At 36.2% G+C, this 27,119-nt stretch overlaps 2 protein-coding genes across 5 annotated transcripts in view; one reads left to right on the top strand and one right to left on the bottom strand.

Annotated features, from left to right (window-relative positions):
• The first annotated feature begins 6 nt into the window (after positions 1–6).
• On the top strand, positions 7–15,982 carry TRMT13 (tRNA methyltransferase 13 homolog). Of its 4 annotated transcripts, XM_032155264.2 has the most exons (11): positions 7–153; positions 3,683–3,729; positions 3,824–3,890; positions 6,707–6,769; positions 7,244–7,313; positions 7,470–7,576; positions 7,918–8,085; positions 10,211–10,283; positions 11,147–11,221; positions 15,019–15,451; positions 15,753–15,982. In XM_032155264.2, the coding sequence occupies exons 1-11, from the start codon at positions 7–9 to the stop codon at positions 15,946–15,948; spliced, it is 1,446 nt and encodes a 481-aa protein (XP_032011155.1). In that variant the 3' UTR covers positions 15,949–15,982. The 4 variants fall into 4 exon arrangements, with proteins under 4 accessions (XP_032011155.1, XP_058295533.1, XP_058295532.1 ...); XM_058439550.1 differs by lacking the exon at positions 15,019–15,451 and having other exon boundaries at positions 15,753–15,841; XM_058439549.1 differs by lacking the exon at positions 15,753–15,982 and having other exon boundaries at positions 13,644–15,451.
• A 154-nt stretch (positions 15,983–16,136) lies between these two features.
• Positions 16,137–27,119, bottom strand: part of LRRC39 (leucine rich repeat containing 39) — a 28,209-nt gene continuing 17,226 nt past the window's right edge. The window contains exons 4-9 of the mRNA XM_032155271.2: positions 26,431–26,587; positions 25,394–25,530; positions 23,330–23,475; positions 22,210–22,362; positions 19,527–19,666; positions 16,137–16,224 (exon numbers count right to left, since the gene is read on the bottom strand). Coding sequence (XP_032011162.1) covers positions 16,169–16,224; positions 19,527–19,666; positions 22,210–22,362; positions 23,330–23,475; positions 25,394–25,530; positions 26,431–26,587 — 789 coding nt within the window. The 3' untranslated portion in view covers positions 16,137–16,168. The remainder of the gene's footprint in view (positions 16,225–19,526; positions 19,667–22,209; positions 22,363–23,329; positions 23,476–25,393; positions 25,531–26,430; positions 26,588–27,119) is intronic.

Here is a 27,119-nt window from a genome sequence, read left to right as displayed (position 1 = left end):
TGAATTATGGCGACCTCCGCGACGTCGCCGCACGCGCCTGGTTTTCCAGCTGAGGGTAGATGCGGTTACTATGTGGAAAAGAAGAAACGGTTCTGCAGGATGGTGGTGGCCGCAGGGAAAAGATTTTGTGGTGAACACGCTGGAGCCGCGGAGGTGTGGTATCGCCCTACTCTCTCAAGAGTCGGAAATAAGTATCCTGGTGCTGTCGGTGCTGGAACCCGGCCCCTCCCCTCTTTGACAGGTTTCTGCTTGTGTCCCCTGGATTCTCCAGCTTTCACTTTAATAAACCCAGTTTTGCCCTCCTTGCGGAGCGATTATGAGTTCTAGTGATGAGAAATTTTTTATTTTTCTAAGTAAAGCGCCAGCAGTGACCCATTTATCTTGATCTGTTTATCTCGATCTTAACTCATGGTAATGCTAGGTTTTAATTTTTACCCCAAGCTGCCGCTCCGTCTTCCTGCTGGAAAGTGGTAGTTTAGAAAAAGTAGTGATTGAAGTCCCGAAGGTTTCACTAGTTGTGTTCTAATTGTTATTTCATGAAAGAGAAGCACTTCTCGTGAATGCGGTTGGAAGAAACTTGCTTTTAAAAATTTAGACTTGAGGCCCGGCGCGGTGGCTCACGCCTGTAATCCCAGCACTTTGGGAGGCTGAGGCGGGCGGATCAATTGAGGTCAGGAGCTCGAGACCAGCCTGGCCAACATGATGAAACCCTCTCTCTACTAAAAATAGGAAAATCAGCCGGGCGTGGTGGCGCGCGCCTGTAACCCCAGCTACTCGGGAGGCCGAGGCAGGAGAATCGCTTGAACCCAGGAGGTGGAGATGGCAATAAGCCAAGATCACGCCACTGTATTCCAGCCTGGGTGACAGCCAGACTGAATCTCAAAAAAGAAAAAAAAAATTTTTCGACTTACAGTTTTTAAGAATGCAACTTTGCTGGAATGGGAAGGAAAGATTTTTAAATATATACGAATTGACCTTTTACAATTGAGAACAAAGCATACAATTTTGTTTGATAATAGTTATGCATATAAATGTACTATCACACACTTTATATTTGTATATATGTATATTACTTTAGGATATATATGAGATGGGAAAATAAAAACCAGAGGAGCAAAATGCTGATAGGAAGAGAGCATGTCTTTATAGTTCCACAGAACTATAAAGAATAAAACAAAGCGATCAGCATCTGATTTCATGCTTCTGAATGTTCAGTATTATTTGCATTATTTTATTTCTTAAGGAATCTATTCTTCTAGACAATATCCAGTGCAGATCAGTCCCTTGACCCCCTTCATCTGCCACTCTCCATCGTAGTTGTAGTCTACTTCCTATTTTGTTTTGACTGACATTTACCAAAAGTGAAGCATACTGAAACAAGGACATTCTTGTTTTGGAATATGGGAGACGTGACTTGTGGGAACTCTGAATTATGCCCACAGTGTATTGACTGGTTTTGAGGGGACTGGCAAACATCCCTTGTTGAAGAATGAGAGTTATGATAGGAGAAGGATTTAGACTCCACCTTATCCAGATATATGGAAGGTGAATACCAATAGTGATGATAGTAGAATATGAATAAATCCTTACAAGCTGATTAGTATTCCTGGAGAGGAACATGTTGTCATTAGAACCTTGAAGAGGGACCGCAAAACATCAAGTGGAAACACTTTTCATGACTACTATCTCGTTTTAAATTGTGGCTATCCTCCTGAATCTGTAATTTATGATATAACTGGATGTTGTGTTTCCATCTTTTTTTCTAAGTGTCATATATAGCTGTGATGACACCACTCATTTTTACCCAGTGGTTCTCGACTGGGACTGATTTTGCCTCCAGTGGACACTTGGCAAAATGAAGACATTTTGGTTGTCAGACTGAGGAGTATCACTGACATCTAATGGATAGAGACCAGAAATGCTGCTAAACCTCCTACAAATCACGGGACAGCCCCCTGCACTCACCCCTTCAAAAGAATTACCAGCCCAGAACGTCAATAGTGCCAAGATTGAGAATTCCTGTTTCTAAATTCAACTAATAAATTTTAAATGTGTTTTTTTTTTCCTATGCTACAGTTAGGCTCTGGGGGTTAGAATATTCTTTTACATGGAGGTTAGGATTTAAAGTCAGCAATAAGGAAGAAATAATATACAGTATTTTCTTTTTCTTCTATTGAATATATAGTATTTTCCAAAAAAAATGAAAATTTCTTAGCTTTCCCATGAAATTCAGTGTGAATAGCTTCATGGACATGCTGAGAGGCACATTCGAACAGAAATAAATTTTTAAAAGAATAATAATAGCAGATACTTAGTCACCACTTACTCTATGTACAGCACTGTGCTAGGCAGTTTTGTTTTGTTTTTTTAACTATTAGCTCACTTAATTTGTTCAAACCTTAGAAGGTAAGACATATTTTTGTTCTCATCTTTCAGATGAGGCAGTAAGCCTACCTAAGGTCATAGGGATCGTAGCTGGTAGATAGAGCTGGGTATCATACCTAGGCAGTCTGGCTGGCCTGTGTTCTTAACTGTTATACGACCCCTATTTATACAGATTCACATGGAATATTGGGTAGAATTGCCAACATTATCAATTTTCCTTTCTTTTTTCCCAGTTCATGTAGTCACGTGCCACATAAAGACATTTCAGTCAACAACAGACCACATATATGATGGTGGTCCCATAGGTTATACTACTGTATTTTTGCTGTACCTTTTCTATGTTTAGATACACAAATACTTACATTGTGTTACAATTGCCTACAGTATTTAGTATGGTAACATGCTGTACAGGTTTACAGCCTAGTAGCAATAGGCTATACTATATAGGCTAGATGTACAGTAGGCTATACTATCTAGTTTTGTGTTACTATACTGTATGATGTTCTCACAATGACAAAATCACCTAAAGATACATTTCTCAGAATGTATTCCCAGTCATTAAGTGATGTAACTTAGGAATGAGTAGGATGTAACTGATACTAAAAAGTTGCAAAGCCAGTAAAATATGGCACATACCAAATGGTTAAAATGGCATGTTCCATTGTTTCTAAGAAACTTTATTTTTACATTTTAACATTCTAAAGTCAGGATACATCTTAAAATCCGTATGTCAATGGGCAGCATTTTCCAAAAAATGATAAGTATGTGAGGCAATGCATGTTAATTAGCTTGATTTAGCCATTCCACAATGTATACATATTTCAAAACATTATGTTGTATTAAAACCATACATAATAGTGTATATTATTTTTATTGCGATAAAAATCACAATTACTTTTGCACCAACCTAATATGTGATAAATATATACAAATATTTGTCAATTAACATGAAATAGGTAGCATTTTTTTCTTTCTTTGTTGTGCATAAAATAGTCATGCATATAATAGTTGATGCTATCTTAGATTTCAGACACCATATGTAGGCCTTCTCTGTACCCTGTTTGAAGCTATAGACCCTTGTTTGTCCAAAGCAGTATTTGTTCCTATATATTTAAGCCAGCTACACTGGAGAGTTTTTGTTAAACCCTTGGGACCTGATTTTGCCAACTTTTCATTATGTCCTTGTAAGGTTTCCTTACCTTGTTTTGAGATTATAGAGACACTGAAGTTATATCTGGTATCTGTAAGCAATAAACTTGATATTTTATTTAAATAAATGTGTCTCTTAATTTATTAGGAAGAAGATGCTCGGAAAAGAATCCTGTGTCCTTTAGATCCAAAACAGTAAGTGTGGATCAGATACGGGTTTTTTTTTGTGTGTGCTGGAAACAGTAATTGGCACAAATCTCATTTGAAATAATTTTCTCTTTAAATTTAGCACAGTATATGAAGATCAACTAGCAAAGCATTTGAAAAAATGTAACTCAAGAGAGAAACCAAAACCTGTAAGTGTTGGATCAGTAAAATTGAATGGTGAAATGTGGTATGTAATGCCTTGGTAGATGCTGCACATGGAATGTGCTTGTTTCATAGCTGAGGAACCCAAGCTCAGGAAATATAATTTTTTTTTTTTAAAGAGATAGGGTCTCACTCTGTCACTCAGGCTGGAGTGCAGTGGCGTGATCATAGCTCACTGCAGCCTTGAACTCCTGGACTCAAGCAATCCTCTCACCTCAGCCTCATGACTAGCTGGGACTATAGGCAAACGACACCACACTGGCTTATTTTTTTATTTTTTTGTAGAGATGGGGTTCTCGCTGTGTTGCCCAGGCTGGTCTCGAACTGCTGATGTCAAGCAATACTCCTGCCTCAGCCTCCCAAAGTGCTAGGATTATAGGCATGAGCCACCAAATCCAGCCAGGAAATACAAATATTTTTAAATTGAGTAGTAGGCAAACCTGCCTGACTTTTGTTCCATAAGTAGACATTTATTTATTACACTGTACAATAAGGGCTGCCATGCAATCCAGGAGGTGACACCGTTTCTGTCTTCCAAGGGTGCTTGGTATATAAGCTCCCTTGAAAAGGTAGTTTGGGCCGGGCGCGGTGGCTCACGCTTGTAATCCCAGCACTTTGGGAGGCCGAGGCGGGCGGATCACGAGGTCAGGAGATCGAGACCACGGTGAAACCCCGTCTCTACTAAAAATACAAAAAATTAGCCGGGCGTGGTGGCGGGCGCCTGTAGTCCCAGCTACTCGGAGAGGCTGAGGCAGGAGAATGGCGTGAACCCGGGAGGCGGAGCTTGCAGTGAGCCGAGATCGCGCCACTGCACTCCAGCCTGGGGGACAGAGCAAGACTCCGTCTCAAAAAAAAAAAAGAAAAGGTAGTTTGGGAAAAAAGATAATCAGTGCCTCTGCTTCTAAGACTCATAGAAAATCGAAGACTTATGGGAGGATGTCTTGCAATAGCACCTCTCAGTTACTTTGACAACAAAATACTCCCATTCATTTCCAGATGCCTCCCAGTTGAGAACCACTGGGCCAGATGGCATAAGTTTAGAAAGTATTTTTACATTAAGATGGTGTAGAAGAAAAATGATGACCCTCACCACCACCACCTACTTAGGACTTAGCCCCTTTCATAGAAAGAGAGAACATTGGCTTTGTTCGCAAATATCTTCCTTACCTAAGTTCCAGGTTTCAGTTAAAGCAAGCAAGTGCAATATGTGTTCAGAGAAAAGTTTGAGAGAATAGATAAATTTATTAAAAATGGAAACCCTTGGGTGAGTTTCACTGCATACCAACACACAGTGGCAAGGAAATGGAGAAAAGCAGTGGAATGATGAGACGAAGAAAGAAAGGCAAAGCAGTATTTATCTGGTTCACTATGTAGAGTAGGACACTTGGAACCCAGCTAAAGGCATATCACTATTCTGCTTTACTTTGGGAAACTGGTAAACAATTTTTTAAAATTTTGTATACTAAATAAAAGTTAGTTGGTTATAAATTTCTCCAATATAAATAGTTTTCACATTTAAAAATATAATCTACAACATAAGTTACCTGGAGCACTCTTGGCAACCATTTTGAACTAAGAGTACATCAAATTCTAATACTTAACGGCTAGTTTTCTATTATAGTTTTTTTCAGTTATCCAGTAAAACATTGTAATTCCTGCAGTCTTCACTCATTCCACTCAATCACCAGTTTCCATTGCAAGCAACACACATTCTGTCCATATAGGTAAAGCTAGCAACACACAATCAGGATGTTACCTTTCTGCCTCTGTGTAACAAAAGTCCATTTACTACACGTAACATAATGTCCCCAAGAGTTATTTTCACTTTTGAAACAGGATTTGTAGAAACAGCACTTTTTCATTCATCTAGATCCACACTATTCAGTATGGCAGCCACTAACCACATGTGACTATTTAAATTTGAATTAAAACTAAATAAAATTAAAAATCTAGTTTCTAAGTCACACTAGTCATATTTCAGTGGCTACCATATTGGCCAGAGCAGATGTAGAACATTTCCATCATTGCAGAAAGTTCTGTTGGACAATGGTAATACAGATCCTTACCTAGAATCTGTATTTCTGAAGCCAGACTGGAAAGATTTCATGTGTTTGTTTGTTTGTTTTAGAGATGGGGTCTCCCTATATTGCCCAGGCTGGTCTCAAATTCCTGGGTTCAAGGGATCCTTCTGCCTTGGCCTCCCAAAGTGCTAGGATTACAGGGGCCTGAGCCACTATGCCTGGCCTCATTACGTTAATTTAAATAACTAGTGTGACAGAACATTTATATTTTCAAGTTTTAATTAATATTTTAAAATAGAAGAAATCAGACTTATTGTTATAATATCTAGGTCTTATCTGTTTTTGGTCATGCTGCATGTCTGATAAGCAGCATTGTGTAGTTAGTACTTTGCTGTTTTTACTTTAGCACTATAAGACAAAATTATTACAGTTCTCAGTGTATGCTGTCAACAGTCTAGGCTGTAGAACTTTTAATAAGTGTTACAAGTGAATTTCTTTAAACTGTAAGTGCTTATTCAGATAATCACCTCACTAGAATATAAGATCCACGAACACATATTTTTGTCACTTTTGTTATCTACTGTGGTGGAGTGCCCAATACCTAAAGCAAACTAGGGCCTAGAGTAAGTATTCAATAGTGATTTCATGAAGAAATGAATAGAGGAAGGGAGGATGGCAGGTACAGAGCAGGGGATAAAGGGAAGAATCAGTATTTTAGTTTAATTTTTGTGAGCTTCACATTATTAACAGTTCTTTTATGGTTTGGTTTTGTTTTTGTTAAGGATTTCTATATTCAAGATATTAATGCAGGCTTAAGAGATGAAACAGAAATACCTGAACAATTAGTAAGTACATTGACTTAATATTTAATTTTAAAAGGTATTTATAAGCTCTCTTCATGATGTGAATAAGCCATGTTCTAATTTTTGTCTCAAGTAAATCTGTTTTTAATTTAGAATGCATTTTCCTGTAGACTTAATATTGTTAGTGATGGTTAGTTCCTAGACCCAGACTAGCTCATGCCCCATAACAAAAGAAGCTACAATATGGCCCTGAATCCCCTTTGATTCTTGAACCCTTCTGAGCCTAGACTTGTTCTTGACCTTGAGGAAGTTAGGAAAATTAAAGTAGCACAGCAAAGACGGAGTAGAAGTTTAGCAGTTGGACAATTCTGATGGCAGCTTAGGGAAAAGGCTTGATAGAGAGAAGAGCCTAAGCTGTCATGGGATTTGCCCAATTGGTAAACCTCTACTCAGTCTCTGTTATGCTACTTTAAAGCAATTTTTGGCTACATTATTTAGTTTTATTTTTGTATATAGGTTCCAATTTCTTCTCTATCTGAAGAGCAGTTGGAAAAGTTAATTAAGAAATTGAGAAAAGCAAGTGAAGGTAAGACTGCCTAAAGTTGCAAGTTCAATTATTTTAGAGTAATTAGGTGGTATATGAGTTGATACCATTCTGGTTTAAAATATGTTACTACTATTGTTCAGAATCCTACAATTACATGTTTGGCTGCTTAAGCTGTTGTGCTTATATTTGGCACAGGTTTGAATTCTACACTTAAAGATCATATTATGTCCCATCCAGCATTACACGATGCACTTAATGACCCTAAAAATGGTGATTCTGCAACCAAGCACCTGAAACAGCAGGTATGTTTCGGTTATAGTAACTACTAAACATGGCCTTTGTTCATTTGTTAAAACTGTTTTAAATGTAATTATTAATAAGATTTTATTTTGTCTACCTTTCAGGGTGCCAAATATTTCCATTTCAAAAAATATATAGAAACATATATAAAAAATTGAGGGCATGGATATGATTCTGAGTACCGTATATTAAATATTTAAAAGCAAGAGAGAAAAATGTTAAGTCAAATACAAATTATCAATGTAAACTTAATACTGCCTTATGTAGAAATTACCTTGCTGTTTTCCCATTTGAACCAAATGTGTTTACTCTAGTTTATAAAATAATCTTGTGAAGTTTGCAGGCTTCTATTTTAGGTAACATTGAAAATTTAAAGTTACTTGGTCCAAGAAGATGCTTTGTTGAGTTTGGAGCGGGAAAGGGAAAATTATCTCATTGGGTTGATATTGCCTTAAAAGATGCTGAAAAAGTTCACTTCATCCTAGTGGAAAAGGTGACCACAAGATTCAAGGTAAGTGAAACCATTGCTCTATGTTAGTAACCAAACTTGTTTTCATTTTTTGTATTCAGGAAAACAGTGATAGAAACATTTCTTAAAAGAAAGGAAAGAAATTTTCTTTATCTGTTTGTTGTAGCTTTTTATTAGTTCTAATTGTATTGATAACTCAAACTGAAGGTGAATTTTTTAATCTAAGTTTTGATAGTCCATTGATCTGAATTCTTAAAATTATTTGCAGAGACAGGAAAATATACAGAAAGAGCCAAGCTCAAGCTAGGAGTTAAAAGTCTTGGGTTCTACTCCTATCTTTGCGACTTGCCCTTCATTCATTAAACAATTTTTGAGCATGCTGCCAGGCCCCACCCAGGCTGAAGTACAGTGGCAGGATTGTGGCTCACTGCAGCCTTGACCTCCTGGGCTCATATAATCCTCCCATTTCAGCCTCATGAGTAGCTGGGACTACAGTCCCACGCCACCATGCCCAGGTAATTTTTTAAAATTTTTTGTGGAGACAGGGTCTCACTTTGTTGCCCAGGCTGGTCTCAAACTCCTGGGCTTAAGCCATCCTCCCACCTTACCCTTCCAAAGTGCTGGAATTACAAGCGTGAGCCACTGTGCCCAGCCACTTTATTACTTATATTTAGAAAAGAGACCCAGGCAAATACATAAATGATTGTAGTAAAGTGTTAAAATACGAGAAAGGTCTGCACAGAGTACAGCATGGTTTCAAAGAAGGGAGTGACAAGTTTTATTAAAGCAGGGAAGAGATGGAGAATGACTATGTAGAGAAGGTGATGCTTGAACTAAATCTTGGAAGGTGAATTGGTGTTTGTTAGAGAGTTTGAGAAGCATTCTAGGAAGCAAGAACAGTGTAACCAAATACCTGAAATAACAGGAAAACATGGAACCATTCCTGTATAATGGGAGTACATGGTACAAAGTGGAGTTCAGCAATGATGGGACTGGAGAGGATGGCTAGCCTATAGAAGGTCTCATATTTTATGCTAAGGAAGGAGTTTGACTATGCTGCTGTCTGGTGGGGATACAATAGAAAAAAGATTTAGTTCTTGGCTTTGAAGAAGCTTATGTCTGGTGGAGTAGACATATACATATTTGTGTTCAGTATGCTAAGTGTGTTTTGATAGTGGTAAGTACCCAATCCTATGGAAGCATGAAGATAGAGCACCAACCTCAGTCTAGTGTGGGTCATAGAAGTTTTTGTAGAAGTGACACTTGAGATGAGATTGAAATAATATGTAAGAGTTGGTAAAGTAGAAGGAAATTTTTCAAAGTTTATCCTGGCAGCACCATTAAAACTATATTAGAAGAGTCTGATACTTAAAGTAGAGAGATTAATAATAAAGATAATTTTTGTCCAACAATCCAAGTAAGAAAGAGGCCAGAGCTAAAGCTATTGCATTGGGATGGAGAGGACGGCAAGAGTATGAGAAATATTAAGATGTTGGAAGCCACGAGAGTTGGTGATTTATTAGTAATTGAATATGAGAGATAAGGAGTAATTTGGGGTAGCATTTTTATGGCTTAGGTGACTAAGTGGTGTTCTTTCCTGAGATAAGGAATAAAGGAGGCAGAAGAGGAAGGATGGTTTTGGAGACAGAAATAATGAGTTCAGTTCTGAATGTGCCCAGTTTGCTGGTGAAGTAGAGCTTTCTAGTTCACAATTGAGTATGTGTCTGATGCCCATTGGAGAGGCCTGAGCCACAGATGTAGATCAGCAGGTCGTGGGCACATAGGTATAGATTAGAATGGTTGTGATCTTTCAGGAGAGCAAGAAGAGGAGTGAACCAAAAATAGTATACCAGGAGTGACAAAGATAAAGGAGCTAGTAGACAATCTTAGATAAATCACTTAAGATCTGTGAACTTCAGTTCCTTTGTCAGTGAATTGGGAATTTTTAGGGTTAAAGGAAATAATGTCTATGTAATAATTGATAAACATTTTCAAATCTTTTTTAAAAAGTGTGATATTTTGAAGTTCTCATCAAAGAATGTACAATCTTAATTTTTAAATATATTCTATTGCTCTGAATTTTGAAAACCAATAAAAATCTTTTTATTTTCGTAAAGCTTTTTTAAACGTAAGAAGTCATTATTACAATAATGTTCTGTTTGTGCAGGTGGATGGAAAACACAGAAAGAAAAATTCAGTGTTTGAAAGACTTCAAATTGATATTCAACACTTGTGTTTGAGTAAGTTGTGTAACTTTCCATTGCTCTACAAATAAATCATAACTGTTTTAAACTCTGAGGTTGCTTAGAAATCCAATCATGCAGAACGGTGTTTCAGGGAAAACAGTCAAATCAATCCATTGTTAATATAGAATGTTTTATATAATGTTTAAATAGATGTAAATTGAATTAAGGTTGAGAATTTTTAAAATTTTCAGTATCAAATGGAAATGAAGTGTTATATTAGGGAAGAGTTTAAAAGTTTTATAATATGTACTTATGTTGTTTCTTTGTCCTGTTTAAATTAATTTTGAGTCTGTTCAAACTATAAACTAGCCTTCTGCCTGCAGTTAACATGACTTTACCTAAACCATGAAAGAAAATGAGATATTTCTCTGCCTTGCTAATGTGTAAAAGATACTTCCTAGAATTTTAAATTGTACAAAAGAAAAGAAGTCATCACTGTGGAATTCATATTCCATACACGAAACACACACAGACACATACACACACAAACTCCTCAATCAACCTCTGTAGTGCCCTTTTTATATCTTTTCTATTTTTCAGATTATCCAAAGAAAATAATGCAAACATATCTTTGCAACCTCTTCCATTCACTAATTTTAATCCAGCCGTGAAAAGCAACCCAGCATTTGTATAGAAATCAGTGTATTTAAAATTATTTAGCTGAATATATTAACTTTCAGATGTTATGAACCCCAAACAAGTTCTTATGTTATATGTTGGGTTCCATAAAGTGATCATTTTTTGTCTGAGTCTCTTTCAGGCTAAAATTCAGAAACTCTAATTAGTTATTTCTTTTGCAAGGCCACATTAATATGTACTTTATTTCACTAGACCGTTAATTCTCATTTCCATTTCAGACAAGATTCCTGTGCTAAGAGAAGGAAAACTACCTGTGGTAGGAATTGGAAAGCATGTGTGTGGTATGGCAACAGGTATGTAAACATACTGATAATGTTTACATTAATGCATTAAGTTTTGGCCTAACCTGGCCCCAACCATTTCAGTGGTCTCCTTTGAATAGATATCTTATGTTTACAACTCAATAATCTTTATAGCGCACTGGCCCTGTGCTTTATTAGATGCATAGCTTTCCTATTTATCTGCTCATTTTGGCCATTTTGCAGGATGAATTAAGAGTTTTACACTTGATCTTAGCCAAAAGGCCGAGAAGCGATGAATTAAGAGTTTTGTATGTAAATACTGCATCACATTAGACCTTAAAGTTCTTTGGGTTAAATTTCAACCAGAAAAGGAAAATAAGACCATTTATGGAAACTGTATGATTCCACCCAGAAGCTACTGATTTTTTTAGAGTAGTTGCTTAGGAAGAACTCAGAAACCTCTTCTACTAAAAGACTATTGTGTTTCAGGATTCTGGGGAAAAAGAAAAAAATAAATGTTAGACAAAAAAAAACAAAATCTAAGATGTCTTAGCACTTTGATCCATCAGATCTAGCATGGTAAAGTGGAAACAGCATGTGCTTTAGAATCAGATAGTCTAGTCTTCAGCTCTGTTCTGTAACCTTGTCAAATTACTTAAGCTTTCTGAGCTTTGGTTACTTTATCTATAAAACAGAGATACTAATATATTAATAATTTACCAGGTTGCATGTAAAGTGTCTGGCACATAATAGTGCTCAATAAATGTTATTGTTACATCATCTTCCTAACTTTTGCTAGTTTCATCATCTACCCATATGGATTACTTGGAGCATCCATAGATATTATTCATATTGGCTGGAAATGGCATTGAGTACTATATATTTGTGTTGGCCTTCATAGTTTTTAAGACTATAGTCATGTACAACATAATGATGATTTGGTCAACAATGGACTCATATATGACAGTGGTCCTATAAAACTATACCATATTTTTACTGTGCCTTTTCTGTATTTAGATACACAAATACCATTGTGTTACAGTTGCCTACAGTATTCAGTAACATGCTGTACAGGTTTGTAGCTTAGGAGTAATAGGCTGTGCCACACACCCTAGGTGTGTAGTAGGCTACACTACACCATCTAGGTTTGCGTAGTACACTCTGATGTTCCCACAATGATGAAATCGCCTAATGCATTTCTCAAAACATACACCAATAGTTAAGCAATGCATGACTGTACTTTTGCATACCTTATCTCATTTAAGCCTCATAAAAGTCTTCTAAAGTAAACCAGTTCCATCCTGGGGGTAGGAGGGAATACACTCTTTTGACCTACAGTGGCCATTTCTCATGTTCCACATAATTTTTTCCCCTTGATTCACTGAATCTGAATCCTCCTTTCATCTCTGCTGCAGTTGCTTACCCTTCTTGAAATTCCATTTTCTTCTCTTTTGCGATACTCTTATTTCCTGGTTCTTCCCCTACATCTATGCCATTCTTTCTGTTTATTTCACAATCTCCTTCCACGTCTGTCCTTTAAATATTAATATTCAGGCCAGGCACAGTGGCTTATGCCTGGAAACCCAACACTGGAGGCTGAGGTGAGATGATTGCCTGAGGCTAGAAGTTCAAGATTAGCTTGGGCACATAGGAAGACCCCATCTCTACAGAAATTCGTTGGGCACGATAGCTTGTGCATGTAGTCCCAGCTATTTAGGAGGCTGAGGTGGGAGGATCACTTGAGCCTAGGAGTCTGAGTCTGCAGTGAACTGGGATAGTGCCACTGCACTGCAGCCTGGGTGGCAGAGCAAGACCCTATCTCAATCGGTCAATCCATCTCAGACCCATCTGCTACACAACTAATGTGTCTTTCCCTTTAAACTCTTTGGTACTTCCTGATGTAGTCCAAACTCTTTGACATAACGTTTTAGTCTCAATCTGGCTTCAGCCTTCCTCTCTTTGCCTTCGCTGTCTCCTGCTTTGCTGTTCAGCAACATCAAACCCTGTGTGTTTTTCCATATACTGTACTACTTCTACTATATCTGGAATTTCACCCCCATTTACCCACTCGCCCAAACAAAACAACTGGTCGATTTTTACTCATCCTTCACCTCAGTTGTCACCACTCTCAGGGAGCTCCCTTAAATAAGATATGCCTCCTTGGTGTTATCATAATACCCTCTGCATATTTTTACCTTGTGGTATTTTAATTATCTGTTTATATATCTAATTCTTCCACCATGGAATTTTTTGAGTATATGGTATATACTAGTCCACTGCTTGCTATATAAGAGGAACACAGCAAATATTGGAATGAATGAATAATCTTGGCTACCAATTTGCTGTGTTTCCTTGTCCCTTTCTGCATATGTGGCTTTGTCCTTTAAGTTCTCTATAAAAGATGAATTGAGATAAATTGCTAAAGCTCCTTCTAATTCTAAAATAACTTAATTCCTTTTTTTTTTTCTTCAAGACGGAGTCTTGCTCTGTCACCCAGACTGGAGTGCAGTGGCGCAATCTCGGCTCACTGCAACCTCTGCCTCCCGGGTTCAAGCGATTCTTCTGCCTCAGCCTCCCGAATTGCTGGGACTACAGGCTCGTGCCACCATGCCCGGCTAATTTTTATATTTTTAGTAGAGATGGGATTTCACCGTGTTAGCCAGGAAGGTCTCCATCTCCTGACCTCGTGATCTGCCCACCTCAGCCGGCGTGAGCTACTGCGCCTGGCCTGAAATAACTTCTTTTAATAATTTATCTGGTTATTCACATTTCTGAAAATCACTTACTTAAGTCAAATATGAATAAAACAATGACTAAATGTATTTTGTCAGAAAATAATAGTTTATGAAATAATAGATTAGCTATCACTTTCTACAAATAATAGGTTTCTAATGTTTGTTGACTTAAATTCATATATTGAATTAAATTTACTAGTGAAATATCAGATCATTTAGTCATTTGTGATATCTTAGGGTAATAAAATTTTAAAATATGTGTATGTTTTTGATTGAACAGACACAACATGACAATCTAATGATTAAGAAGATACGGGTCCTACATTTGGGATCTTTCCAATATTGTCAACAGTGTAGGAGTTTTCGATGGGAAATAGCCATAGTCATCAAAAATCCATTTATTTAGTTTTAAAATATACTAAAATGTTTTCATTGTAATGTGGAGTGCATCTGCCTCTTAAGTTTGTGTATATTAATCATTGCATCCTCAATGCTTTGCACATGAAAGGCATTCAGTAAATGTTAGTTAAATAAATGAATAAATACAGTAAGGCTACTCAGTGAGGCCTACTTTCCAGATTCTGTTCTGACCCCCTCTTTTCAACTCTTCAGTTCATCACTATTTGCTATGAGCCTCTTCAAGACAAGCATCTTGACCTAGCATCAACCTAAACAGATTTGTCTGCCCTCCCTCCCTCCCTCCCTCCCTCCCTTCCTTCCTTCCTTCCATTTTTCCTTTCTTAAACTAGAATGTAAGTGTAGGTGAATAAAGTTTTCCTATACAAGTCATTTCCTCAACTAAGGTAGGAAAAATGAGAGACAATTCAGGTATTTGGGTAAAAGTTCTTCAAATCGTAGATCTTAAGCTTCAGATAGCTTTATTGGGAAGTAGGCTTTATGCAGAATAAATCATTAAAGAAATTGAGAAGGTAGTAAGGAGCAAATTTGAATGAAGTTGATAATTCATGATAGAATTATTACAAATATAAAGCTGAGTAGGTTTTTGCTGTTTTTATTGTTGAGTTTTTAAAAACAGTACTGCTTAATAAATGTAAAAATATTTATTTTTAAAGATGATGTGGTTTGGGGGGGGCCACATAATTGTGTTTGCAGATCTTGCATTACGATGTTTGGTTGAAACCTATGCTGCCAGTTTTGAGGAAAGGAATGAAGAACCTTTAGCCAAACGCATAAAGAATGATAAAACAGAAAAAGAAATTTACACTTTGGCCAAGGAAGGAAATGAAAAAAATGTCCCAGAGAAGTGGAACCCTGTGGCTGGCATTGTTATTGCACTCTGTTGTCACCACAGGTGTAATTGGAGACATTATGTGGGCAAAGAATATTTCAGGGCTCTAGGCCTTGGAGCAGTGGAATTCCACTATTTCCAGCGAATGAGTAGTTGGGCAACTTGTGGGATGCGGAAAACATCTTTGGAAACCTCAAATAGTACCACAAAGAGACAAGATAATCAGAATGATGATAGTGAAGAGCATGATGATGGAGGATACAGAATCACAGATGATGGCGCTGATAGTTTACCTGGGTAAGAGATTACTTTTGTAATGCATGATACTAAAGGAGAAATATTGCATTATATTGTACTTTAGATGACTATTATCAACAATTCATGAAAATGTATTTTATAATCTAATTTTAGAATAAGCTAAAATATACACATCTTTTATTGTGGTCATAAATATAATGTGTCTTGGAAGCAGGGGACAAAGTACTTAGTATATTATGGGTTAGTTAACAGTCTCTCAATAAATAAAAGTGACAAAAATAATTTTTTATAAACTTTTGCAAAATTTTAACAATGTTTTGTGTGTGTTTATTCAATTTAGGCTTCTTAGTGTTGAAGAAAAGAAGAAAATAGGGCATCTTTGTAAATTGCTGATTGACCAAGGTCGAATCCAGTATTTGCAGCAGAAGGGATTCAGTCCTGCTTTGCAGTACTATACAGACCCTCTGGTGTCTTTGGAAAATGTTTTGTTAACTGCTTTACCAAATCATTCTTCATCACCAGAAACAACTGCATAATGGAAAAGAAATTTGAGCATCATCTGTCTTCCACCAAAAAAAAATTTTTAATTATATTTTTATATCAAAAAATATATACTTTAAATAGCAAATAATATGAACTTTAAAAAATGCTGTGGCCTCATTAAACTTTGGTAATAGCTTTTCTTTTTACTTCAGAAATCCAAACATTAGAGAATTCACCAAAGTAATCCTCTTTAGAAGGGCCTCTTGAATTATATTATCTATCCGTATTTATGGAGATTGGCAAAGTAGTTGAACCGTTGACTTGGTGATCTGAAACATACATAACATGTCAACACATAATTAGCATATTTCTGTTTGTATTAATTTTGGAAATTTATCTTCCTTTGATTTTATTTAATATTTTTTATTAAGTTCAAGAGGTAGTGATTGATTGTAACAAGGGCCAATCTGAGAATTTGGCTTATATACGGACATTTTTCCCTGCAGATCTGGAAAGCACAATTGTGATTTTCTCAAATGCAAACAATTCAGAGATGTTCACAGTTAATAAACACAATTAATTAATGAAGTCACCTTCAAATTTCCAGAGCCATACATGTATATATTGTCAGAATCTGTCCATGACAAACACAAAACTGAAGAGCCGTTTTCAAAGAAAAAAGATTATTTCACTTAATTATTTTGTTAGATAATTATCTAGTTAGAACTTCCAAAAAGATACTTACAAACATAATTCACAAATTTGAAATAACTTCTGAAGTTGATTAGCTATCTCGTATCTTTTATCAGGTCATTTTTTACATATATAGGCACAAACAATAAGTATGTTCTCTTCTGTTTGGGCAAACAATTTGGAATAAAGTAGAAATTAGATAATGAAACCAAAAACCTTCTCAAATTTAGGCCTTATTTAACTCATGACTGGTTTCTATGCATAAGCAAATACTAAACCAAATATATGGTAGGACTGTTATTCTCTTCTGCATCTTATCCCTATTTTGTTTCTGCCTTTATTTGTAAAAATTGTCTTAATTGATGGTACATTTGCCAAGACAAAGGTTCAGAATTACTAATTTTAGATATTATGATATTCTGAGGTAACTATTTTTATCCTGTAGTTCTATGATTACATGATTTGTAAATAAGAAGCCTAGCCAATTTAAAATTCCTGACTTTAGTCTCATATGTCTTGTCAGACTGCCTCAGTTCAAATTCCAACCCTACCATCTTCAGTTGTGCAACCTTGGGCATGCTACTTAATCTCTTTGTGCCTCAATTTCCTCCTCTTAAAATGGGGATGATGATAACAATAATACCTACCTCACAAGGTTGTTGTGAGCATCAAATGAGATAACACAAGTAAAATGCATAGAACAGTTCCAAGCACAGAGTAATTCAATAAATATTAACTAGTAATAGTAGTGGTAGTAACTCGTGAATCTATTTTTAATAACATAATAGGCTTTGATTTTATTATCTCTTTGTTAACTTTTTTCCCTTGTTATAAGTTTTATGTCAAATGTTATTAAAGTAAGGTAGTTTGTTTAAGTTTGTTACCCATGTCCCCAATCAAGGGAACCTAAATGAAGATATATCATTGAATAATTAACCTTTTTTTATTGTGTCAAGCAATACTAATTTGTGTCAAGCAATACTAATTTGTGTCATAAAATTTGTTTTGCATCATTCAACAATTTATGCCCAGAAATAAACAATATTCTACAACAGGCATAATCTCATTTATGTTTCATAAAATATATATACACACCCAAGAATTATCATACAGAAACAGTTCTGTGGCCCTTTTAGCTTAATGATATGTTTCTGACAATGGTATCAAGTACCTTAAAGGAAGGTAAGTTTGTTCTTCAATATGCCAGCCTTAGGTCAGGATTATTGTTTTCCTAACTGTTAGTTTGTCTTCACATATCATGAGAAAGTGACTATGTGGGATATGCATACAGCTATTTCTTGTCCCGCAGAATTTTCAGATTCAACAAACCTCTTCTTGAACTTTATATTCACCTACACAATTACCACAACTTGCAGGTTCCACAAGTGCATCAAACTTACTGCTAAGGGCCAGGTGTGGTGGCTTACACCTGTAATCCCAGCACTTTGGGAGGCCAAGGCAGGTGAATCACCTGAGGTCAGGAGTTCGAGACCAGCCTGACCAATATGGTGAAACCCTGTTTCTACTAAAAATACAAAATTAGTGGGGCATGGTGGCGCATGCCTGTAAGCTACTCAGGAGGCTGAGGCAGGAGAATCGCTTGAACCTGGGAGGCAGAAGTTGCCAAGTGAGCCGAGATTGCGACATTGCACTCCAGCCTGGGCAACCAGAGAGAAACTCCTCAAAAAAAAAAAAAAAAGACTGCCAAAATTAGAAATCTTCTGCCTCTACCACCCGATTCTACTCGCCAACCCATCTTCTGTACTTCATTCTCCATCTTAGCACCACCGTCTATCCAGTTGCTCTCTAAACCAAAAACATTCATTATAAACTCCCTTTTCTCATCTTCATTCAATTACCAATTCTGTCTCCTAATCATCTTGTATATATTCTCTGCTTTCCAAAACTAGGTCACAATTATGACTTTTTTGCCCGTCTTCCCCCAATCTGTCTCCATGTTATTGCTTCTATGACCTTGCTGCAGTAAATCTAATCACCATTTCCTAAACATCCTCCACTGAATGTTAGTAAAAACTATTTCCTCTAGCTGAAAAACTCTGTCATTGTTTTCTCAGTTATGTTCATTTTTCAAACTAGTTGTTGCATTAAGTTGAACTAAAATCTACATTTTAAGTTAAAAACTCTTAACATTTTAAAATTATAAGACTATGATTTCTATTACTATTGTTTCATTGTTTTTATTAACAAATAATTGTGCACTTTGTCCTCTTCCCCTGATCTTGGTTTAGCTTAAAGGCCCTCCTTAATTAAAAAAAAAGTAGTGTAATTCAAAATTATCAGAGACTAAGTGATTGACATCTCTATATCAAAACCTCACACTTTGTTGATTAATATCTGTGTTCTCAGCCAGATGTGGTGGCATGCACTGATAGCCCCAGTTACTCCAGAGGCTGAGGTAGGATGATCTCTTGAGCCCAGGAGTTCAAGGCTACAGTGAGCTATGATTGTGCCTTTGAATAGCCACTTCACTCCAGTCTGGGCAACACAGTAAGACATCATCTCTTAAAAAAAAACAAAAAACTGTATTCTCTTAATATTTTTCATCCCTAGGTAAATTTTTTTTTTCTATTTATGGAATGACAGGGAAGGTCAGTTCATGATCAAACTGCTATGTGTGGCAAGCTGGTAGAATGAGGTAGCAAAGCTTTAAGAATCATGTCTTCACTCGGTTTTACTTCAGATGCTTAGCCAAAGGATTTATTTCCTTCCCCCACTTGAAAGACTTTGAATATCTTTAAAACCTCTCTCTCCATTTCACTTTTTTCCTTCCCACAATATTGACTAAGAGAACAGAATTTGACAGAAAACTTAAGATGGAATGAGAAATATATAAAGGAATTAATCAAAAGGCAGCAGTTAGTGATATACACATTACGAAAAAAGAACATTTAATCTGTGTTATATACAAATCTTATACCTGCTCTTCTCCGTGACTCTTGTATGTATGTTTGCATAAACTGAAGGCCAAATAATTCCCGTTCCTCTTCTTCATCTGTGCCTTCATTGGGAGGAAGTGATACTTCCAATTTCAGTGGGTTGTCTCTGAAGTTGACAAACCTAGAAGTTCATCAAAAAACAGTATTTTTATAGGTGTCATGGAAGTGTACATTTATTACCTTGGAGAAAGGTCAAATGATAATATACTAAATTACTCGTTTTTAACTGGTTTCAATAACTGAACGCCTTGGTGAGATGTGATATCTATCAAGAATCTATGTTTTTTTCCTAACAGAAAAAAAACACTAGCTTTAGACAACTTACTTTCAAAGCTTATAAAAGTAACTGTTAGTCTAGTTGCACAGACTGGAGTGTAGTGGCACGATCTGGACTCATGGCACCCTCTATCTCCCGGGTTCAAGTGATTCTTGTGCCTCAGCCTCCCAAGTAGCTGGGACTAGAGGCGCATACCACGATTCCCGGCCAATTTTTGTATTTTTAGTAGAGACAGGGTTTCGCCATATTGGCCAGGCTGGTCTCGAACTCCTGGCCTCAAGTGATCTGCCTGCCTCAGCCTCCTAAAGTGCTGGGATTACAGGTGTGAGCCACCGCGCCCGGCCTGCAGCATATATTTAATGCAATACAGCTTAACTTCTAAGAGCAATTTTAACATATCTTAAATATAAAATTAGTGCTATGAACTTAGTTTCTGCATATTTTATATACCTCCATCTTACTTATCATTGTGTCTTCACCACCCAGTACAAGGCAGGTAGTTGCTGAACAAGTGAATAAATGAATTATTTTGTTATGGAAGTTTTGGGTTTTAGTGGGTATTCTCTTATTGTCAATTGTCAGAAGATTAAGCTTTGGAAGAAAAATACTTGAGGGAGCTTTCAAGATGGGTTAAAACTTAAATGTCACATCTGAAACAGTAAAAATCCTAGAAGAAATTCTAGGAAAGACTCTTCTTGACATTGGCCTAGGCAAAGAATTTATGATGAAGACCTCAAAAGCAAACATAACAAAACCAAAAATAGACAAATGAGATTTAATTAGAAAAACTTCTGCACAGCAAAAGAAATAATCAACAGAGTTAATAGACAACCTACAGAATGGGAGAAAATATATGTAAATTATACATCTGACAAAGAACTAATATCCAGAATCTACAAAGAACTCAAACAATTCAACAAGAAAAAAACCAACCTCACAAGCGGGCAAAGGACATGAACAGACATTTCCCAAAAGAAGACATACAAGCAACCTAAAATAACTAAAATAATTTTTAAAAAGAAAAAATGCTTGACAGAGTTTTGATAGTACTTAGTAAAAAGTTATATCTAGTGGCTGTTCGTTTGTTTGTTTTTGTTTTGTTTTTAAGAAATAGTCTCTGTTTCCCAAGCTGGAGTACAGTGGCGCAATCTTGGCTCACTGCAACCTCGAACTCTTGGGCTCAAGCGATCCTCCAGCCTCAGCCTCCCGGGTAGCTGTTATAGGCATGCATCACCACTTCCGACTAATATATCTGCTTTCTATCAGTAACGTAATTTTGTCCCTTTGTGCTTATTTAGGAAATAAACACTTTTACGCTTTTGATTTTTATGTTGTGAATGAAGTTTTTTTAGCTGTGTAATTTTCATGAAAATGTCACCAACAGAGGACATTTCTTTTTTTTTTTTTTAGGTTGGTATTATAACATTTATTAAAATAATGCTATGGGTTAATACAAACAGCAAAGAACCAAAGACTTAAAATGCAAGCTATGTAAAATCCCAACTAAAACCCAAACATGTCTAATGTATTCATTCATTAGCTAACTAAAAGCCCAAAAAAGAGAAGACACCCAATATAATAAAGTACTGCAAAACAATTGGCAATTTTCAGTTATCAAAATTATGGATTTTGCATTTTGTATCCTTTTCTCAATCAAGAAAAAAATTTCTTTTGAATGTTATATAACATACATGTAAAACAAGATAGAAAAATACACTATAAACTTGTAACGATGGCTGTAAATATTTTATCTTACATGTTTCTCATAGGCAATAGGTTGGTTATGGTACATACATAGCATGAAACTAAGATAATAAAGAATAGACAAAAATACATATCAGCTGTATGATAACATACAAGTGACACTCCCATCTACCCATGCTAAAAAATTACATAGTACTGTGGGAAAAAAAGTCTTAAAAACTACATATTTTAATAAGAAACAAATTCAATAAAGAATGATAATACTGAGAACCAAGGCATTCAGAGATTTCAAGTCATGCTTTTTTTCAGTTGATTCAAAATTTTGTCAACCAAGTTTTCGAAAGTTTGTTCAGAACCAACATTACCCATAAATGTCACACATTTATTATTTCATACATTTACTTTCTTCCCCATAAAAGACCTTTGATAAACATCTAAAATGGAGGACATTTCTTAAAGCTGATAAATCTCAAACTGCTTTAGTTTTAAGCATTCTTTCTTGAATAGACCAGTGGTATATGAATCCTATTAATCAAATTATAGAATTTCAACATTGGAAAAGATTTTTAAGATATCCATTCATATAAATAACAACTGAAATTTATTAATAACAATCTCTCTACATTACTTTTTTCTGCAGCCAGAAAGCAAGGTTTTTCAGTTTTGTGCCTACCACTTTTTACCTCAGATTTGCCATTTCTTCCATGCATACTGGAATATCTTGCAGTTTATTGTTGCTGAGAACAAGAGTACCCAGATTTTTCATATTGCTGATTGTTTCAGGCAAGCATGTTATTTCATTTCGTTGCAGCCATAACGTATGTAGATTTTGCATTCTGAAAAATTAAGGTTTCTACAATTAATTACATATAATATGAAAACATTGGTTTTGGAGTTTTAACAAATAATTTTAAGAAGTAGGGGTCTTATCATGTTGCCCAGGATGGTCCCGAACTCCTGAGCTCAGGCTATCCTCCCCCCTCAGCCTCCTAAAGTGCTGGGTTTACAGGTGTGAGCCACTGCACCCAGCCTTTGGTTCTTATATTAAAAATCAAATGTTGTCTTTTACAACATCTTTAACCAGTATACTTACTGAGTTAACTGACATCACATTACCTGGTTATTAAAGAAACCACATCAGGAAGTTCATCTCTACAGTACAACTCTCATATCATATGGCAATAGAAATGAAATCAAATCAACATATTCTAGAATTCTTTCACTATTCTCATAGGATTTCTTGAAGAACTACTGTAAATGTTACCTAATCTGAGTTAGAGTCTTAAGAGAACAATCAAATGATGAATATGCCCATTTATATAGCAAAGCAGTATGCATAATGTGTAACATCATGGACTCTGGGGCCAGGCTGCCTAGGTTCAAATCCTAGCTTGCCCACTTACTAACTTGAGCAAATTAGCTAACATCTCTGTCATTAGTTTCTTCATCCACTTGTAAAGTGCATAGAAGTGCTTGGCATATACTAAGCAAGGTAGTTATTGTGGCATATTCTTGTTAATTTCTCAAAGTCAGACACTTTAGGCCAGGTGTGGTGGCTCATGCATGTAATCCCAGAACTTTGGGAGGCTGAGGTAGGTGGATCACTTGAAAAAAGCCAGTTTTTTCTTCTTCCCAAACCCTTTTACTTACTTGGAACAAATGAAAATATTCTGTTAAAACAGTGTATTTCAAACTAGTTGGACCGATTATGATTGATTATGCTTGAGATCCCATTTGTCTTGCTTATTTTTCATAAGAGGTTTCAAGACTTTTATCATTAGCATAAAGAGTTATTTCTTTTACCTTTCTATAGTATCAGGAAGTTGTTCAAGTTTGTTGCTTCCCATGTCCAGCCACTCAAGGGCAGGCATGTTCAACACAGCAAGAGGGATTGTAGTAAAGTGGTTCATACTCAGATCAAGGTGAGTAAGTTTTAGCAGATTGCTGAGCTGAAGAAGAAAGCAAGGTTTTTCAAAATAAATGTCCACAATGTAAACTACTTAAAAGACTCACATTGGTAAAGGAGATATTTCACATCCAGGAATGTTAACATTTTACTTGAGCTTTATTTAGTCATAGTAGTCCGCAACAAATTAAAAATAAGTATAAAGCTAAATAACCTCCAGGGAAGTGGAAAGCTTTCACAGAAAGTTCATCTATTCAAAGAAAATTTATCTTTCATAATAACCAGGTTCCAGGGTTTATAGAATGTGCCTGGCAAAACCTTTTTTTCGCTGAGAGTAAACACCCATTATCATGTTTTCCTTTGATCCAGTAGTTGAGAATTGTATAGGAAAACTCTACATTTAACTTCCAAATAATAGTGGTGGAGGAAAGGGGTAGCTCATGCCTTTAATCCTAGCATTTTGGTAGGCAATTTGGTAGTTAGGAGGATCACTTCAGTCCAGGAGTTTGAGACCAGCCTGGGCAACACAGTGAGACCCTGTCTCTACAAAATAATTTAAAAATTAGCCGGGCATGGTGGCACAAGCCTGTGGTCCCAGCTACTTAGGAGGCTGAAGTGGGAGAATTGCTTGGGCCCAGGAGGTTGAGGCTGCAGTAAGCCAGAATCACACCACTATACTCCAACCTGGGCAAAAGAGTGAGACTCTGTCTCAAAAAAAGAGTGGTTAATAGACTGTACAAAATCACATAGCTTTTATAATGATGGAGCCAACCCAGAAACAAAAACATGAGTTAGAAATAAAATATTTGTTGGCCCTCTTGTATATGTAAGAAATTATCCATATGATTATCATTTTTATTGTATGCAGAGTGATACGGTTTGGCTGTGTCCCCACCCAAATTTCATCTTGAATTGTACCTCCCATAATTCCCATGTGTTGTGGGAGGGACCTGGTGGGAGACAATTGAATCATGGGGATGGTTTCCCCCATACTGTTCTCATGGTAATGAATAAGCCTCATGAGATCTGATGGTTTTATAAGGGGTTTCCCTTTGCACTTGGTTCTCATTCTCTCTTGCCACCATGTAAGACATGCCTTTCACCTTCTGCCATGATTGTGAGGTCTCCCTAGCCACGTGTAACTGAGTCCATTAAACCTCTTTTTCTTTATTAATTACCCAGTCTTGAGTATGTCTTTATCAGCTGTGTGAGAACAGACTAATACACAAGGGTATACATTTCATTAAATTGAACTATTAGAAAATATAATGTATATGTATACGCTATGTTTTATTTGCAGGAGCAACAATTGTTGGTGACAAATTTGCTGGTTTGGAAGAAAAGTCTGATATACTAATTAAGATAAAGTGGGAGACGGGAATAGTCTATTTTATTTTATTATTTTTCTTAACTTTTATCTTGTAAAGTCATTGTTTTCAAAGCCAAAGCACCATGGAAACTTCTTCACTGATTCTAAGAGCATTAAATATTTTCAAAAAGTAATACAAAATGTCTTTATTTTTATATGATCAATTTGGTTTGACCAATAAGAAGACATCATACCAAATCAAAGTTTGGAGGCATTCCAGTCCCATTGCTATCACCACATTGTCTGTGCTTTATGATAACCATTTATTAATTCAAAAAGCATTTAAGTAATCACTACAACCTAGGCTCTGTCCTCAATTCTGAGACTATAATACAACTCTCATCCTGGCCTTCAAGGAGATCACAGTTTAACAAATGATGTCAGTACTGTGATAATAATAGAAGTATCTTTTACACTAAATCTTTCTCCAATTAAAAACCTGTATTATACTTAAGGAAATGGTTTTCTCTAAATATTTTTTCTGAAATACATAGAATTTTCTCATTAGCTTTATTATTGTTAACAACCACACATTGAGAGGTCAACTACTGCAGATGGAAAATACAATCATAGGTATTTATATCTTTCTAACCTCTTGTGGAAGATCACATATATCTCTGTTAACAGCCAGTTCTAGTTTCTCCAAGCTGGCACAATTACTTAGTTCCTTGGGGACAGTCTTGATTTTGTTGTAGCTGAGAATCAGTTCCTGAAGTCTAGTAAGCAGTCCTATAAAAAATAATATACGATAGAGAGGAGTTGGATATAAAATAATCTTTATAGTTTTTAAGGTATTACAGCATACCTTTTTTTTTTTTTTTTGAGATGGAGTCTCGCTCTTTCGCCCAGGCTGGAGTGCAGTGACGCTATCTCAGCTCACTGCAAGCTCCGCCTCCCAGGTTCACACCATTTTCCTGCCTCAGCTTCCCGCGTAGCTGGGACTATAGGCGCCCGCCACCGTGCCCGGCTGATTTTTTGTATTTTTAGTAGAGACGGGGTTTCACCGTGTTAGCCAGGATGGTCTCGATCTCCTGACCTCGTGATCCGCCCGCCTTGGCCTCCCAAAGTGTTGGGATTACAGGCGTGAGCCACCGCACCCGGCCTACAGCATAACTTACTTGCCAGTTTTGTACTGGCAAATTCGGAGTTCTTAGTGTCTTCCCTTTTCCCAGTCTGTGTCCTGTCCCTTCTTCAAACAAGGGACAAGTTTATCCGTGCAATAGGAAAAAAAAAATCCAAAACTATTTTCATTTTCTTTTATCTACACAAAATCCTCAGCAATTTTCTATTTGGATTTTTTTTCCCCATTTGAGGAATCTTCTTGTTTTGCTTTATTGCCTTCAATCTGTTGTTTCCTAAGAGGGACAGCTGAGCCGACAATATTGTTCCGAGAATCTACAGGATATTTCCAAAGAGGCTTTTCTCTCATTGAAATCTCATCTTGAATCACCTCAGTAAATCCAGAAACTTGAATCCTCTAGAAGCTTCAATTTAGATTAAATGTTTAAAATTTCTCAAGGTTGAGGGCTGTATAAAGAGGTCTTTATTCCATGTATCCAAAAAAATCTTAATAAAAAGCACATCTGCAGGTGGATAAAATAGCACAGGAATAAAAGTAATCTTTCTTACCAATCCCTGGAGGTATCTCTGAAATTGTGTTTCGAGATAAATCTAACACAATGAGGTTCTGGAATCTTCCAACGAATTCAGGAATTTTCAGCAAACCAGTTCTATGAAGTTGCCATTCCTGTAGTTGATTGAGTTTCAGCAGAGAAGAAGGGAGGGTCTACAGTAAAAGAAATGATGGTCGTTGTATATTACTTAAATTGTTTTAGTATCACGCCACCCTGAAATGTGATATTTGACTTATACAAGCACTTTGGAATATTTGGAATTTGTTTTCCTTAATGGGTTACTTTTCCAAGTGCTTTGTGTGACTTCCGGGTTTTAAGATCTTTACTTTTTTTTTTTCTTTTTTTTTTTTTTTTTTTTTGGCTGAACCTTCAAACCCCAGTCATGATAGAATAAACAAAAATATTTTGATCAATAATGTACACACATCCAGTATGTCCTGATGATTCTGTTATGCAGTATTAGGCTTTCCTAAAGTACATATATATTATTGAAAATGAGACAATCCAAAAAAAAAATTCAATCAATAATTCAAACTGCTTTTCCACTTCTGTTTTGAAATATATGAATATTTTAAAAGATTTATTTTTAATTTGAGAATTCTAAGAGTTTCAACTATTCTGAACTCTGTGCCTTTTCCCTTTCAGCCTAAAATAGCCAGTAGAGAATATAAAGGAGCTAACTCT

The sequence above is a fragment of the Hylobates moloch genome, unplaced genomic scaffold (genome assembly GCF_009828535.3).
Source record: "Hylobates moloch isolate HMO894 unplaced genomic scaffold, HMol_V3 SCAFFOLD_5, whole genome shotgun sequence".
Classification (NCBI taxonomy): Eukaryota; Metazoa; Chordata; class Mammalia; order Primates; family Hylobatidae; genus Hylobates; species Hylobates moloch.
The sequence above is the reverse complement of the archived record's forward strand: the minus strand, read 5'-3'. Positions and strand labels throughout refer to the sequence as shown.